The sequence below is a fragment of the Dipodomys merriami genome, unplaced genomic scaffold, assembly GCF_024711535.1.
Source record: "Dipodomys merriami isolate MVZ:Mamm:240054 unplaced genomic scaffold, mDipMer1.0.p SCAF_3, whole genome shotgun sequence".
Lineage (NCBI taxonomy): Eukaryota > Metazoa > Chordata > Mammalia > Rodentia > Heteromyidae > Dipodomys > Dipodomys merriami.
Window position 1 is genome coordinate 59,853,225 of NW_027204492.1, and position 18,976 is coordinate 59,872,200.

The 18,976-nt window shown below is 34.7% G+C and overlaps 1 protein-coding gene across 1 annotated transcript in view; it reads right to left on the reverse strand.

The window, feature by feature from the left end:
- LOC138839812 (sodium/hydrogen exchanger 2-like) overlaps window positions 1-18,391 on the reverse strand; it is a 55,742-nt gene extending 37,351 nt beyond the window's left edge. Inside the window, exons 1-3 of the mRNA XM_070039346.1 lie at window positions 18,172-18,391; window positions 11,564-12,027; window positions 8,962-9,212 (exon numbers count right to left, since the gene is read on the reverse strand). Coding sequence (XP_069895447.1) covers window positions 8,962-9,212; window positions 11,564-12,027; window positions 18,172-18,391 — 935 coding nt within the window. The remainder of the gene's footprint in view (window positions 1-8,961; window positions 9,213-11,563; window positions 12,028-18,171) is intronic.
- Between the last annotated feature and the right edge of the window lie 585 nt (window positions 18,392-18,976).

Consider the following 18,976-nt stretch of genomic DNA (forward strand, 5'->3'; position numbering starts at 1 on the left):
TTTGAGGGCAATGGAATCATGAAATTCTCAGCATCTTCACCTTGAACACCTGCTGAAATGCCTGAAATAGTCTATGTTCCCTAATGTTTCAATCCTTCAAAATGAAAACCATGGTTTGATCACTTGTTTTGGCCACAAAAACAATAGCTAATAAAAAGGGAAATATTGCTGGGTTCCAGTGGCTCACACCTTTAATTCTAGCTACTCAGGAGGCTAAGATCTGGGATCACAATTAAAAGCCAGCCTGAGCAAGAAAATCCATAAGACTCTTATTACCAATTAACCACCAAAAAGTCAGAAATGGAGCTGTGGCTCAAGTGATAGACATTGTCAATGCCATAAGTTCAAGCCAGAGCACTGGCACAAAAATAAAGATAAAAATAAGAAAATTATTCAAATAAAATTTGAAACTAAATAAGGATATAAACTTACTTTTTTACTTACTATTAAAGGGAACACCTTTAATAAGGTGTGGGGAATTGCTAATGTTTGGGTGTATAGAATATTTGAATTACTTTTCATATATTCTTACATGTAAACCTCACAGCAATAACAAAAATTGTAAATAGATTAACTGGTCTAAGATTAATCAACTATTATGTTACAGAGCAGAACTCAACTCTGATTGACACCTGTGCTCCTCCCCTTGCCATTTTACAATGCCATTTCATTAAAACAAACACATAGTATCCTACATAGATATGATTATTTTCAAATTTTAAAATATTCCTAGTTTGAGTTCATACCCTAGGATTGAAAAAACTTAGTGCTTAGCTAGAAAGCCAGGCACTCTTGTGGTTCATACCTGTAATCCTAGCTACTCAAGAGGCTGAGGTCTGAGAATAACAGTTTGAAGCCAGCCTGGATAGACAAATCCAAGAGACGCTTATCTCCAATTAACCAACAAAAAAACAGAAATAAAGACTGGAGTGGTAGAACTCCGGCCTTGAGTGAATAAGCCCAAAAGATATCTTACCAACCTAACTTGCCTTGGGAAGCACATATAAATGAATTAATGCATAAATAAATTATATATTTAGTAAATATTTATTGAATATCCATGATATTTTCATTAATGAATAAAACAAAAAATGTAAAACACATTGTCACTGTGGAACAGATGTTTCCAGTCCTGGGTGTTAAAGATTGCTAAAACCTGTTCACACATGCATAAAGTTCAATAAATAAATGCTTCATGGCCACCTTCTGGACGATTTCATGAGTGACTACTGATGAACTGCCCTTACCACCTAAAGTAGTTAATAAGAACCAGAAGTTGTATAGTGTCTAACAACATCCAAGTTTTATTTATGGTTAATGGCTAAAGAAAAAGCAGGAATCAAAAGCTAAACCTCCTGGTCCTCAGTGTTGAAGTTATGAAGTCAACCTCTCGTGGTCTTTTTGATAAAATATTATTTCCTGCCTTTGGCTTTTGTTGACGTTACCATACTTTCCTTCTCCACTTGCGTTCTGATCCAGACCCTGCTTTACAGTCCATAGATGTCTTAGTTGTTTTGTTCATTGTTTCCTCTCTTCCTCTGAGCGTGAATCTACCATTTCCAGTGTGCTTTTTTTGCTTCATTGAGATTGTAAAACCACAGGAAGCAAGGACCTGATTTCAGGTTTTCTTGGAAGTGCTATTACAATGACACCAACATAAAACATACAATAGGAGCTCATAAAAATATGTTTGTTGTTTGGATTAGAGTATGTCTATAGGCCTGGGATGTCACACAGAGGAACAACACTTGCCTAGCATGCCAGCACTCCTGAGCTCAATCTCAAGAACTACAAACAAAAGTACATTTGGGGAAGAAAAACTTAAAAATACTACCCTTAAAATTTCTGCCTAGCATACCATCCAGACTAGAATCCCAAACAGCTTCTTACTGGTACAGGTCAGAAATAAAACAAGGTTAAAAAAAAAAAAAGAAAAGCATAGTATAACTTTGCAAAGAGTCTTTGAAAGACTAAAGTAGCCATATTTTAAATGTTCCTCATTTGCATATTAGCAACCAACCCATACTTGATTTTTCAAAGGCCTCTAAATTAAAGGGGGAGAAATATCTTGATGATTTTTTAATAACGTTGAATTTTATTTTAAAAACATAGAAATTTTTTCTTCCATTCTATTGTTTTAAAAACATAGAAATTTTTTCAATGAAAGTAACATGGAAATATAGAATATAAACTATTAAGCCATGTGCTAACAGCTCACATCTGTGGTGAGGCTGAGACTTGGAGTATTTAGGTTTGAAGCAAGCCAGGCAGAAAAGTCTCCATTTCCAATTAACCAGGGATTAAAATATTTGGATGTACTGGGATCTGAACTCAGGCTCTCAAGCTTCCAAGGCAAACACTTTACAAGTATCCATGCTACTTGTGGTCTAATGCTATTTTTCCACTCTAGGTTGGGACTATGATCTTCCTACCTATGTGTAGTGTAGCTAGAATTACAGGCCTGTACCACTACACTGGGTTTATTGTTTCAGGTATGGTCTCAAATGTTTTCACAAGGCTGGCCTTTAACAAGTATCCTCTACCTTTGCCCCCCAAGTACTTAGGGTTATAGCCATGAGCCACAACAATATCAAACTTAACTTTAACCAGACTTTTTTGTGTTTTGTGCTTTTGAGACATTGTCTCATAATGTAACCCATGCTGGTCTCCAGGATACAAGTCTATTGACTAAGATTATAGGCATGCATTACTATATTTAGTAGTCAACTCTAGCAGGTTTTTGGATTTTGGTTTTGTTGCATTTCTAGGGATCAAACCCAGAGTCTTGTAACTGCTAAGTGGGCATTTGAGTAAGGCAACAAGTACATTTCTTGTTGAGCACTGTTATCCTTCCCTTGTTGTTCTCCCCCTATTGCTTCCCTCCCCCACCTCCCTAATTAAGCATTCTTGCACTGAGTTACAAACCTGGCATCCTGGATTTGTAAGCAGTTTGATAATACCTCATGACCTGAAGGGGAAAATAGTTAATCAAAAAAATGTTCAATTCCAATGTAAATATGTATGGTTACACTGGTTTGCAATTGATAGCTATTCAAAATAATCAAAAAGAAGCTTAAGAACAATGTCCTAGTCAATTATAAGACTTCCCTTATTAAACAAATTATAATAAGTATGATTTTTTATCTATAGAAAATATATTTCTTTGTGAAGTCTGCATCACTACTAAAAACGTATGTCTCAGCATATCTGTCCTATGTCATAGTTATTCTAATGGCTCTTTTCCTCCCCAAATAATAATTAATATGATTTGAGAAAATCCTGTATAGCAGTCACTAGCATACTGCAGGCATTGGCTTTGAATCCTCAGAGCAACAGCATCAATTATGCATTTTTATTCTGCCCATTTTACAGTTAATGTACAGTACTGTAACTTGGCTAATGTTATTCACCTAGCAACAGTCAGAGCAGAGATTATTGCTCCAAATATTAATGTGATTCCCGAACTAACAACTTCAAGAACTACACTACAAATCAGCACCTATTACTGACCCTCGAGTCATAGAAGACTCAGCCTGTTTTTCAGTACTGGGATTAGAACTCAAAACTTGGTGTTTGCTAGGCAGGCCAAATCCTGCTTGAGTCATGACTCCACTGCATTTCATTCTGGCTGATTTTGAGATACAGTCTTGCTCTTTCCTCCAAAGCAGCCTAGTCTATATATATATTTCCTAACTGAGGTGGCAGATAAACATTACTTTTCCCAACTCTTGGTTGAGATGGGGTCTTGTGAACGTATTGTCCTGGCTGGCTTTGAACTGCAACCCTCACAATCTCTGCCTCCTGAGTCCCTATGATTACAGGTGTGGCCACCAGCACCCAGCATAGACTTGGTCTTATTCAATTTGGATGACCAACCCCTGATATAGTATCTCATACATTTTTTGTTGGATGACTCCTTCCACAGTTCATTTTGACCTAGAAGAGACCTTTACATACTATTTAATGATCAGCTTCTTTTAATAACAATAAGAATGAATCACTAGAAAAGTACAATCAAAATGAGACTTATAAAATGTAATCTCATATCTATCATTATATTTAGCAGCATATTGAACACTATAAAAGTTTTTAATTTCTGTGGTAACCAAGTTTATGGACCAGCACAGGTATATTGGGCTGCACTTTAATGTCACTGGCCTAGATAACAGTGAAACATTTCCTACTATCAAAATACATTTTATTAGGCTATTACAGTCATTTTGCATAGACATCAAGGTAATACATGAACCCTGTGGATCATTTGTGTTAAAAAAAATTCTATATCGAAAGAAGATTTAAAAAATAAAAATCTTAATCATCTTAGTCTCTTAAAAGAATTAGCCTTGATTTTTTGGTGCTATCTTAAATTTTTCATGGTTTTTTTTTTTGATAAAAGATTCTCTGAGTCATTAAGAGTAGACTCTAAATTTTAATTAAAGTTTCCAATATTGATTTTCCATGTGAGTAAAAGAGTTTGTTAGTAATTACATTCTAAAATAAAAGGTCATGTCTGCCATTGACTCATTATAGGTCTTTAGAAAACTCATTTTACCTTCTTCCTTAAGTACAGGATATTTAAGAATGTCATCTAATCACTTTCTAGATTTATTTCTCCACAGAGCAGACTGTCTATGACTCATAGAACCATGATTAATACAAGTAATTTCTTTTCTAGAAGTGGCTTCAGGATGTCATATGTAAAACTCTCCTAGTCACTCATGTACTCTCATTTTTACATTTATCAAAAAGTGACAATTAAGCCTATACACTATGCAAGATTTATTATAGATCTTCCTTCTCATATTATTCTCAGCAAAAAATTGTTGCCTCTTTCCTGAGATTATTGTTGCGATATAAGGATCACGGTTCAAAACCAGCCCAGGCAGAAAAGTCCTGGTGAAACTCTTATCTCCAATTAACCACTCAAAAACTGGAAGTGGAGCTCTGGCTCAAAGTGGTAGTGCACTACCCCAGAGCAAAGGAGCTCAGGAACAGCACCCAGGCCCTGAATTCAAGACCTTAAACTGCCAAAAATTAAAAAGGGGAATATGTGGTATCATTTCTGATTTCTGATTTCTTTTATTTTTCACTGGGATGTGATTAGATTTTAAGTTCAATATTTATAGTGTGAATTAGGCTAGAGAGTAAATACAAAGTAATTGTGTGGAAGATGCAGATAATAGAGACCACAGTTGCCAGATAAAAGCATCTGTATGTCAGTGAGATAGAAAATAAACTCTTTCAAAAGTGAAAGCATTCTTAAGACACAAAGCATTCTATCATTTGAGCTAACAGAAGAGAATGGCTACTAGATTCCCACTGTTCTGAAAGATCATCAGCAGTATAATACAACTGTAAAACTGCATTGTATGCAACAACTTTGTGCTCATTGCTATCATTTTTTTTGGATAAAGTATGGTCATACTGTAAGACACATAAATTATAAACTTTATTCATTAGTGCAGTTCAGACTCATCATAAACCCAGAGGATTATGCTGAAGCACTCTTAAAATGGAGTTCACTTCAAATGAACAAAAATAACATTATAGCTTGTTTTCCAATATTAGAAATATACTATTTGAAACTATACATATTTTTGTGAACCTTATGTTATATATGGACCTTTTTGATAATTAAAATGTTTCCTCCCTTTGGATGAGGGGGATATTGGTACAAAAAAAGAATCTTTTTTGAGAATTGTAATGATAGTTAGAAATTCATTTTTCATTCAAATATAAAAACTTTTCCAAATCCTGTATACAACCACAAATAATCTTATTATAAATTAGGTTTTCATAGAAATCATTTTTTAATCTAAGAATGGTCATAAGAGTGGAATATGAGAAATCCATTGGTTCAGAAGCTTTCTACACTACAACTTCAATATAATGTTATCTACAGAGCTCATAAAGGGTTCACTACATTGGTTGTATACAGAAATTATACCAGACAGAATGGCAATTATTCTCTTGTCTGCCAAGAAGTGTTATAAACTTGATATTTCATAACAGTGCCTACTATTTTCTGAAAGTCTTAAATGTAAGGTTAGACAGTAGGAGCTGTCTGACCTAACTATGACTAATGAACTAATGTTCTCCTATCTATAATGGAAAAATAGCAAACAGTTTTCTGATTGAAATATAGAGCAATTTGAAATCTGAGGAAACAAATTCATATTTGTCAAGCATATGTCTATCTAGAGAGAGAGAAAGAAAGATGATAAAAAAATTTTAAATTTCTAAATCGAAGTATATGTAAATGTTTATATGATACACAACAAAGTAATTTTCATTATAATAAAATTGTATTTTATGCATATATTTTATGTATACATTTTATTTAGTAGCTAATGGTGAGACTGGGTGGATTTTTTAAGCAAAAATGCCCGACCTACTAATCCTTTGTATGGCTTCAGATTTTAAATTCTACGGAACTAAAAGGTGGTTTTGAAAGGACAATCTAAATTTTAGTAGGTTCAGTAATTTTAATTTTCTCATTAAGTGCTAAGGACATCAGATTTATACTATTTATATTTTTATGGAGTTTAATAGACTCATCTGGTTAATAAATTTGAATCTGAAGAACACAACAAAAATCCCAAAGTAGGAAATAATTTAATATAATAAACTCTACTTAGAAATATCAATGATGGGAACTTGCTTGCTTCAGAAAAGATACATTATTGAAAAAGAATGAAGTTCTACAGTTAATGTGACATACAGCAGCCATCATTAACAATGGATACTTCTTGGTTTTAAGAGGGAAAAGAGTTCAATATCACAATTCTTCTAATGGAGTTTAATTACTTTCCAGACAGAACAGTTGCTTCCAACACCCTCCCAGAACACAAATCAATGATGATATTGACCACTCTAAGAACCAATAGTCCTCTAGGTAGAAACAGATTCATACACAACTCATTTCTAAAAAAGTGATCAATCCTTAAATGTATGCAGTTGTTATCTACTTTGTTTTTCAAATTATTGGAAAATTCAATAAAATAGAAGGAAGAGAAATCTTTTCTAAAGTAACTTTCTAACTACTATTACAGATCTGATTCATGGTTAAAACAGTAAATCAGTTAACAAATAGCTATTTGATTGAAAAATATTTTTCATATTTAAATATTATTTCTTCTATTACAACCACATGGAAAAAATGATACTACTTCAGGAAAAATGCTACAGATTGAGCCCAAAGCCTATAAAACTAGATATCGAGATTCAAAATATGAAAAGGAAGTAAGTTCAGGAAGTTAGAAAAGAAGCTTTCTGTTTCCATTGGGGAAACATAAAAAGTGATAAAAATTTTAGCTAGTATAATTTACTTTACTTTCAGCATCTATGAATTCATTGTTACATGAATTATTTTAATTATATGTTCAAAACCTTAATTATCTATCAGTTTTGGTCATTTACATGATACCAATATCAGGTCTCAATTTCTTAATCTAGAATCCTAGATTAAGGATCAGTCTAATTGATTTTTATATTAATGCAATATCTTAGCAAGAGAATCTCTGTGTTTTTAAACCATTCTTGTGTCTTCTTTTTTCAACTATATTCAAAGTACACGTTAGGTAACTTTTTATACAGGTGTACATTTTTTAAAAGGATATTAAAGCAGCTTTTAAATAACAAAAAATGCACCTAAACCCCTTAGTCTAAGATGGTCTAAATAAAATCTAAACCATTTAATGGGTCTTTTTAAACCATCTCCAAAGAAAAATAAGGAAAGATCTTTCTTCATTAGGTTTAGCAGGCAAAAGAACAAAGATTACTGGATCATAGCCTCAAAGGACACTTGTAATCCTAACCCAAAATAAAAGTTGCTACAGATTTAAGACAGTTAAACCTCAGGAGGTTTTTGCAGGCAGCAAAAAGAGTTACTGACATTGTTTTCCCTATTTTACATTCTTTCAGGACTAAAAACACACCTGCTAACAATCTTCATATTATCAAGATTTTTGAAAGTCCAGGTGTGCAAAAAAAGGAAATTATTGAAATGTACCATTTTTAAAACTTTGGACAATGCCCTGGATTTGAAGAATTAAAATTAAAATGTTATATTCAATTCCATACATTCCTTAGCTCTTTTTGTCTGTTTCTAGTAATAAATAATGCAGACAGTGAAAACCAGGCAATTTAAAGCTCAAACTACATTTCTTAGTAAATTTAAGTTACAATAACCCAGGCCCAGGATATAATCCTTGCTTTTAACCTACAACATTTTATCTAAGAGGAACTCATTCTAGCTACTGTGGCATGCCTTTTTAGAACTTAGAATACATTAAACACATTAGTTCTTTGAAATTTAGAGCATTTTTTAAAAATTTTCTTCTCAGCTTCCAGAAAGCTGCAGTATCTGAAAATAGTATTTCCTTTTATTCTCATACACAAAATGAGATGGCCCGTCTAAACCCTAATACAAAGCATTTATTGCTTTTTAGATTACTCTTCCAGTGACAGATAAAAGCAGCATATCCTGTATAGTTAGCATAAGAAGCAATACAATTCTTAAGTTTTGTAAATTTCTTAAAAATAATACAATGCCTATGTTTGAACAGGTAATAGCAAACTTAAATATATGGTATACTGTATGATGTAATTACCACAGTAACTACACTTGGTCAGACCAATTAATCTGTTAGAATTATAAAGCCTTACAAAGACACAAGATTCTCAGAATTTTTTTATAAGAGAAGGTATCCATGTTGCCAATTTAGTTGGGAATCTTGCACTTTAACTTGTACAGTCAGACTACAAATTTAGTTGTAGATTTAGATCATGTAATAGTATGACCAGGAGACTCTATTAGAGATAAAGGAAATCTTAGAAAAACATAGAGGGAGAATTTTTGTCTCTTATCTAGGAGACACTATTTCCTATATTTATGGTGGGAAAATGACACCCAACCCCTAAAAGAAATTGTCTGAATTAAAATCTTGTTGGGATACTTACGCCACAATCCCTGAGAGATGGAACATTTCAGCACTTAAGTAGGAGAGGTAACTATATAAGAAGACAAAGAGGGGTTCAATGACACGGATGGTCTTGGTAAAGCGGGTGGTAAAGGCAGCACATATGCCAAACAGGACCCCAATGAAAACTCCTCCTATTCCAACTAAAAAGAACTTTCCTATTGCAGCAAAGATATCCATCAGCTTGATAGATGGCATTTCATTGAAAGATTTGAACAGTTTATAGAGTACCTGCATAAGGAAGATAGAGCAAGTGTATCAATCAGAAAGTCCCTAATTGTGCCCTTAAAATTTCTGAGTCCCTCATCTTTGAAGTCTTCTAACTCCACATTCCTCCCCAAGTCTTTAGATATTTTCCCTCCAGCCAAGTGTCTGTGACTCACACCTGTAATTCTAGCTATTCAGCAGATTAAGATCTAAGGATCAAGGTTCTAAGCCAGCCCTGCAGGAAAATCTGTGAGATTCGTAGCATCACTAAACTATCAAAAAAGAAAAAAGAACTTAAGCTATAGCTCAAGTTGTAGAGACCTAGCCTTGAGCACAAAAACTCAACAACAGCACCCAGTACAGGAACAAAAAAAATCTTCCATTTCCTAACAAATGGGACAGTGTCATTCTTTCTGATGGAAGCATAGACTTCATATATATATATATACATATATATATATATATATCACATTTTCTTGATCTATTCATCTACTGAGAGGCATCTGTGCTGGTTCCTTATCTTAGCTATGGTGAATAATGCTGCAATAAATGTAGCTGTGCTGGTAGCTTTAGCATGGCCTTGTTTGTGATCATTTGACTAAATGCCAGAAATGGGATTGCTGGTTCATAGGGGAGCTCTATATTGTCTTTTGAGGAACCTCCATACTGCTTTCCAAAGTGGTTGAACAAGTTGACATTCCTATCAACAGTGCAGTAGGGTTCGCTTTTGGCCACATCCCCTCAAGCATTTGTTGTTATTAGAGTTCTTGATTGTAGCCATTCTAACTGGGGTGAGGTGGAATCTCAATGTTATTTTGATTTGCATTTCTTTTATGGCCAGAGAAGTTGAACATTTCTTCATTTATCTATTGGCAATTCTTATTTCCTCTTTAGAGAAATCTCTCTTTAAGTCTTTAGCCCACTTATTAATGGGGTGGTTGTTTCTTTGAGTATTTGTTTTAGGGGGATTTAATTTTTGAGTTCTAAGTATATTTAAGTGAAATCAGACCCAAAGAAATACAGGTCCCATGGTTTCCCTTATTTGCAATAATTAGTATACTTCTAGGATAATCTTATCTGATGAGCAGAAAAGCTCCCAAGCTTTGTACATATGACCATATAAGATGAAGCTAACAAAATGAACCCCAAGATAAGGACACAAGAGTTCTGTCTTTGTTGTTGTCATTTTTAATGTACTACGTGATTTTTTTTGTTTCTTTTGTATGTTTTTCTCCCTATGGTATATTCCCTCTTGTCCCTGTATTTGATTTCCGTACTTTGTATCTTGTATACACATTTATCTAATTGGCGGGGAGGTGAATAACAAAATGCTGAAACAAGGACACAGTATGACCCATTGCAACAATGATACTCACGAGATATTATGTTGAAAATGAACTTTACAACTTGAGTGGTGGGGGAAGAGTAGGGGATGTGAAGGAGGGAAGGGATACTAGGAAAAAAACAAAGGAGGGGGTAACAATGTTCCACAAGAAATGTACTTATTACCTTACTCATGTAACTGTAACCCCTCTGTACAGCATCTTTACAATAAAATAAAATTCCAAAAGAAATTTAAAAAGAAATTCCTAAAAAAATCTCCTTCAAATAAAAAATATTCCTACAAATCATCATCATGCTAAGCAAGATTTGTTTGAAAATTTTCTGATAGTTTCTAATGTTATCCTTCACAGATAAGATATACTTATCCAGTATAAATCTAAAGATCTCATGAAAAATTATCTCAGGTTTCATTATTTATTTATTTATTTATTTATTTATTTGTGGTGGGGGAGGGGTGAGTGGGGGAGTGGGAGGCTGTCCCTATCTGTCTGTCTGTCCTGGTACTTGAATTCAGGGTCTCATGCTCTTGTAGCTTTTTTGCTCTAGGCTAGTGTTCTACTACTTGAATTATAACTCCACTCCCAACTTTTTACTGGTCAATTAAGAGTCATATAGACTTTTGTGCATGAGCTGGTTTTGAACTGCAATCCTCCAATCTCAAACTCCTCTGCATCTAAGATTATAGGTATGAGCCACCTGCACTCAGCTTATCCAGTTTTTTACTAAAAAATTTATAGCAGTTACTATGGTAGCAAGAAACCATTTTCACTTTCTAAAATATATTGGTGACTGCTAAATCATTTTATCCCAATTAATAAGCTTGTTTCTAGGAACTTTTTGTAGCAAATCTTAAGTTCCTGTGACTTGCATGGAAATCAAAAAGCTGAGAAAGTCTCCTAGTGCTTTCCCTTTTCTACAATAGCACTTGGACAAACTTAATTATGTTCCAAACAGAATTGTGTTCCTTTCTATATATCTTGCATGAGCTTAAAGAAATTCATTACCTAGAAGCCCCAGGCCTTGATACTTACAACAGTAACAGCATCATTAAGAAGGGATTCTCCAAATACCAAAATATGAAGCTTCTCATTCACATGTATTTCTTCAAATACGGAGAGTACAGCCACAGGATCTACTGCAGCAATCAAACTACCAAACCAAAGGTTATGGAGTAATGACACATCTTGAAGGTTGAAATACTTCACCTGACATAAGCCATATAGAGAAAGACCTATTCCAAATGCATTCCACATGGTTCCAGCTACAGCATACAACAGAATGGTTCCTATGTTCTCAAAAAAAGGTCGACTGGGCATAAAATATCCTGCTTCAAGGACTATTGGTGGAAGTAAGTAGAGGAAAAATATGTCACTGTCCATTACTGGTGGAGATTTATTATTTAAACTGTAAATTAATCCTCCTATAATGAGACCTACAAAGATCAAGAGGCAGCTTTCAGGTACAACTGTGGACATCTTATTATAGAGGTGAAAACCTAGAAAAGAAAAAAAAACAAAGTATTATAATATCTTCATGATCAATCACTTCTATGTGTCATCCTTCCTGTCAAGTCTCATGATTTCAGGAAAATAGCTCCTCAGTCATTTCACATTTCCATTTTAATAATAACTTAAAATGCAGAGGCATGAATGGAAGCATTTGTGTCTATAATGGAAAAATATTTACTAATGGAATAAAAGTATTCACAACAATGAGATTTTTCATGTGTCCACTAAATCAAATTTCAAATGTGAGCTCATGTTTTAAAATGGAAAGAATGTATTTATCACCTAGAAATATTCTTCTATTCTCACCATCACAGTATCTCACATTACTAGCCTAAAAACCACATAACTAAGAACTATAATTCAAATATCTTTTTTGAGTAATAAAGGATTAAAAAACTTTTTGTCATTTTACCAAGTCTTCTTTGTTAAGGAATTCTAATTGGTTTTTAAATTTTTTACATTTGTGCAATCTTTAAGTAATTATACAAAGGAGTTAGCATTCAACAAATCAGTTTGTAAGTACAATGCTTCTTGATTTCTGTACCCTTTTCAATATTCTTCTGCATCCTACCCAACAGATTAATTGACTCAGGACCTGGGCACTGTTCCTGAGCTTTTGTGTTACAGACTAGTGTTTTACCACTTTGAACCACAGCTCCATTTTAGCCTTTTGGTAATAATTGGAATAAGAATTTCCAGCAGTCCCAGTTTTGAGCATTTACCCAAATGTTTACAAACAAGACCACACTAAAGCTACCAGCACAACTATGTTTATTGCAGCATTATTTACCATAGTTAAGATCTGGAACCAACCCAGATTCCCCTCAGTAGATGAATGGATCAAGAAAATGTGGTATATATACACAATGGAATTCTATGCCTCCATCAGAAAGAATGACATTGCCCCATTTGTTAGGAAATGGAAAGACTTGGAAAAAATTAAATTAAGTGAAGTAAGCCAAGCCCAAAGAAACATAGGTCCCATGCTTTCCCTTATTTGCAATATCTAGTATATGTCTGAGTCAAGCAGAAAAGGTCAGATAATGTGATGTTAGGAAAATGAACCTTAAGATATGTATTTTAAATGTTTTTTTCTTTCATGCATTTGTTTCTAACGCAATTATAAGATTACTTCTTTGTTGCTTTGTATGTCCCTCCCCCACAGTATAACCCCTGCTTTCACTGTATTTGATGTCGGTATAATTTGTGGAGGGGAAGGGGAAAAACAAGTCGTTTAAATAAGGATACAGGTAGACCTGTTGCAACAATGAGAAGTACAAGTTGTCATGTCCAGAACGAACTTTACAACTTGGGGGGGGGGAGGATTGGGGGGGAAGATGGGAAGGGATGGGAAGGGTAAACAAAGGAGGAGTCCACAATGCTTGATAAGAAATGTACTCACTATCTTGCCCATGTAATTGTAACCCCTCTGTACAGTATTTTCACAATAAAAAAATAAAAATTAAAAAAAAGAAAAGAGCAACATAAAAAAAAAAGAATTTATGTATTTTCCTGTCCAGGCTGGCTTTGAACCATAGTCCTCAATTCCAAGCCTCCTGAATACCTAGATTTACAGGTGTGAGCCACAAGCACTCAGATAGGTCAATTCTTTATAAGGAAATTGAGGCCAATGAAGCAAGTTGACTTCTTTTTTTTTTAGGTTTATTCTTTTTTTTTAATTGTGAAAATAACGTACAGAGGAGTTAAAATTACATGGACAAGATAATGAGTACATTTCTTATCAAGCATTGTTGCCTCTTCCTTTGGTTCCCCTTCCTATCCCTTCCCATCTCTCCCCCACCCAGGTCCCCCCATATTCCCACCCCCCTCCTGTGGCCAAAGTTGTAAAGTTCATTTTTCAACATAATGACTTGTACATTGCAATTGGTCGACCTGTAACCCTATTTAAACGATTTGTTTTTGCCCTTCTCCTCCACAAATTATACCAACATCTAATACAGTGAAAGCAGGGGTTATATCGTGGTGGTGGGACATACAAAGCAACAAAGAAATCATCTTTTAAATCTGTTAAAAACAATCGCATGAAAGAAAAAAAGCATTTGAATACTTATCTTGGGGTTCATTTCACCTAACATCAACTTATCTGACCATTTCTGCTTGTCTCAGACATATACTAGTTATTGCAAATAAGGGAAACCATGGGACCTGTGTTTGTTTGGGCCTGGCTTACTTTACTTAACATAATTTTTTCCAAGTCTTTCCATTTCCTAACAAATGAGGCAATGTCATTCTTTCTGATGGAGGCATAGAATTCCATTGTGTATATATACCACATTTTCTTGATCCATTCGTCTACTGAGGGGCATCTGGGTGGCTCCATATCTTAGCTATGGTAAATAATGCTGCAAAAAAACATAGTTGTGCTGGGAGCTTTAGTATGGTCTTGTTTGTGATCATTGGGCAAATGCCCAAAAGTGGGATTGCCAGGTCATAGGGGAGCTCTATGTGGAGTCTTTTGAGTAACCTCCATACTACTTCCAAAGTGGTTGAACAAGTTTACACTCCCACCAACAATACAGTAGGGTTCTCTTCTGTCCACATCCCCTCCAACATCTGTTGTTATTAGAGTTCTCGATTATAGCCATTCTAACTGGGGTGAGGTGGCAAGTTGAGTTCTTATGGCTACAGTTTCACAGTAAGCATGTGAAAGAACAGGAATGACAATCCATTCTAGCTCCTTGATTCCTAGCCCTGGGTTTACTCATGAAGTTTGTCAGATCTAAGTTTATGTTAATTCACATCAATCAATGGCTTATCAAAATGTAATCCAAATAATAAAGGTTTTTTTTTCTGTTTTAGAAGCATGTGTAGCTTTTAATCCACACTACTACCATTCTATATGGCAGCAGTTCTCCATGTTATCCTGTCTTCTGTTGCCTTGACCGAATATTCTATACCATATCATCACATGCTAGATTATATCAAGCTAATATAATTCAAGGTATCATGAATTTTTCTTGATACAATCATAAAAATGTCATTCATCTGTTTTCTTACTTGTTATTCTAACCCCCATTAGAACACCACTAAAATCCATTAATATACAAGTTAACTAATTAGACTGTGAATTTTTCATGGATTGAGGGTAAGTTTGCAGTTTTGACCCTAGAAACAGCTGAACAGGTACTTATTACATAAGATTTATATAACTTTATGTATATCTATCTATCTCTATATAAATGCAAGTCAGTTGGCTCTTGAAGGATAACTTTCTTCTCAATGGTAGCAAGAAGCACTTTCATATAAATTCTCCTATTTGATTCTCTCATTGCACCAATACAAGAAAATAAATACTGTTAGTGTCATTTTTAAATTGTAGAAATGAATTTGGAAGAAGTAATCAATTGAAATACACCCTTAATGATTGTCTGACATGTTTTAGGCACTGGTTCCCAAATTTACAAATATGTAAAACAGCTCAAAACAATCTGATTTATCTTTTGACTAAGCCTCTTTATCCTCTACATAATTATTTCTTCCCTGTAGGCATTGGGATAATTTGAAAGCCACTTGTAGTCAAGATGGACTCTTAGTTCTCTAGTCCATGCATGCATCATAATGCTTCACACAGAAAATAAAGTATTTGTGAATGGATGCATGAATGCCAACAAGGGAATTTTCAAATTTCATATTCTCTTACTAAGGTTATGGCAAAAAGTTATCCATTAGTGAGCACAGAATAGCCCTCTTAAATAAATGGTGGATGAATGATTTATTGAGCCTTGTTATTATGATATTAACAATTAACCAGACTATTGCAATTAGTATATCTAGTCCTGCAAAAAATTGGCTCTTCTATGTATTAAAATTAAAAATGCTTTTTGTCATTAATAAGACAATGTTATCATCATACATGATGGCACATGCTGTAATCCTGGCAATCAGAAGACTAATATAGAAAGATCTCCAAGACAGCCTGTCCTACATAGAAAGACTCTGTCACTAAATAAACAGATAAAGAAGTAAATATTTAGAAAGACAGTTAAATTTTGCAATGCTAAAGTAGCAGGGTATAAAATCAATCCACAAAAATCAGTAGCTTTAACTTCTCTGAAGAGGAAATAAGAATGGCTAATAGACACATGAAGAAACGCTCAACCTCTCTAGCCATAAAAGAAATACAAATCAAAAGGACATTGAGATTCCACCTCACCCCAGTTAGAATGGCTATTATCAATAACTCTAATAACAATAGATGTTGAAGGGGATGTGGCCAGAAGGGAACCCTACTGGAATGTTGGTGGGAGTCTAAACTTGTTCAGCCACTTTGGAAAGCAGTATGGAGGTTCCTCAAAAGACTCCACATGGAGCTCCCCTATGACCCAGCAATCCCACTTTTGGGCATTTACCCAAATGATCACAAACAAGACCATACTAAAGCTCCCAGCACAACTATGCTTATTACAGCATTATTTACCATAGCTAACATATGGAAGCAACCCAGATTCCCCTCAGTAGTTGAATGGATCAAGAAAATGTGGCATACACACACACACACACACACACACACACACACACACACACACACACACACACACACACACACACACACACATATATGCAATTCTATACCTCCATCAGAAAGAATGTTATTGCCCCATTTGTTAGCAAATGGAAAGACTTGGAAAAAATTATATTAAGTGAAGTAAGCCAGGCCCAAAGAAACATAGGTCCCATGGTTTCCCTTATTTGCAATAACTAGTATATGTCTGGGACAGAAAAGCTCAGATAAGATGATTAAGCGAAATGAACCCCAAGGTAGGGACACAGGTGGTTTTTTTCTTTCTTGTTATTGTTTTTAACTTATTTATAAGTTACCATGTGATTTTTTTTGTTGCTTTGTATGTCCCTCCACCATGGTATAACCCCTGTTTTCACTGTATTTGATGTTGGTATAATTTGGAGAGGGGAAGGGAAAAAACAAATTGTTTAAATAGGGGTACAGGTTGACCCATTGCAACAATGAGATGTACAAGACGCTATGTAGAAAAACGAACTTTACAATTTAGGCAGGAGTGTAATTGAGGAGGTGGGAGGAAAGGGATGATAGGGGGAAAACAAAGGAGGAGACAACAATGCTAGATAAGAAATGTTCTCATTATCTTGCTCATGTAACGGTAACCCCTCTGTACAGTATTTTCACAATAAAAAAAAACTTATTTAAAAAAATCAGTGGCTCTTTTCTACAGCAACAATGAGAAGAGAGAATCTGAAATTAGGAAATCAACTCCATTTGCAATATTCTCAAAAAAAAAATCCTAAGAATCAACCAAAGAAGTGAAGGACCTCTACAATGAAAACTTCAAAAATGTTCTGCCATGTTTGTTTTGGTTCTGATTCTGAATTAATAAATTTGGCCACTCAATTTTAAAAAGACACCAAACTTTTTAAAGACTAATTGTAATACCCTTAATATAAAAAACAAGATTTTTCTTTTCTTGTTGTTTTTGCAGAGCTGCAGATCAAACCTGGGTCCTTAGGCATTTTAGGAAATATTCTATCACTGAGCTTCATCCCAAGCTCCCAGATAAATTAGTACAGAATTTAAGAGAAATAATTGAGATTAAGTCTTTTTAAGAGACCTATAACAATAGTAATAAAGTTAAAACATAACAGCTCTTTTATTATACTTGTTGAAATTATTTTAATATGTTTTTCCCTTAAATCCTGAGTGGTGGCAAAAAAGATACTTCTTTTTTCTTTTAAAGAAGAGATAGGTGAAATATCCAGTAAACATACCAAGCTTGTTATTTGAAAAAAAAAAAGTCTGCCCAAACATTCAGTTGATTTACTTTCCACAATGAGTTTAGTAAAATGTATTAGCTCCACATTTTACCACGATGTCCTCTCCTTTCATATCCTGAATAATGGAGATTCTCGGTAGTCTAAATCATACTGGACCTATGTCTAGCTTCTCGTGAGACACTACCAGTATTTGAATATAATTTCCAGCAAGTGACTGATCTGTAAAGATTTATAAAGAAAGCACGTGTTCCAGAACCCCTTTCTCTGTTCTCTTAAGCAAAGAATGACTTTCTTAATATATAGAAAACGCCTGAATTCCCATTAGAAAACTTTACAAGAAAGGCTTGGGAAAATCTGTTACTTACCTATCTTTGCAAGAGAGGCAAACATTATCCAGAGTGTGATCTCAAAGGGGACCCGCACATGATGGTAATCCAGGGAGAAGAATGTAGGACCAGACACCACGGAGCCATGATCCTGTGTTCCTTTTGGTTCCCACCTGACATTGTTTGTATGCAGGTCCTGTTCGTGCTGCCTATCATCCCCAGATGTTCCCAGGAGCAAGTTGCTGAGCTGCCAGAGCATTGGGGCCAACAGAAGCCCTATCCTACAGGCCATCACCAGCTCTGCCAGCTGAGTTTAATGAAATACTTTTAATAGCTTCCTCAGCCACCCTTGCTCAAATGTAGTTTGCTGACTGAATCCTTAGACCTGCTGGCTAGCACTTTAGTAAAAATGCATACACTCAAGCAGCTGCCTGGAGTCACTGCAAAGAAATGTTTGTTGTTATCTCCTGGGATGAGATTAGAGCCTGAAGCCAGCAAAGCAGGAGCTGGAACAAATTCATTGATTGACATGCAAAATATTTTCGCCCCAGTTCTAATTTTCATGCAAGAAAAAAAAACCACTGGGAACTGGATTCTGCCACTTGCCAATCTATTGTTCTTTTCTTGTTGTGAGGATTCTTCATTTCCTGTGAAGATAGGGGAAATGTCCAAGAAGATTGCTTAAATGTTTCAGACTATCAAGGGCTCTGCAAGCAAGAACATTGCTAGTGTATATTTTGCAGGAAGAGTATAAAAGCACAACTCCCTCTTTACAAAGAGAAAGTGGAATGGATTAAACAAAACAAATCAGCTACTCTTTTTTTTTTTTGCCAGTCCTGGGTCT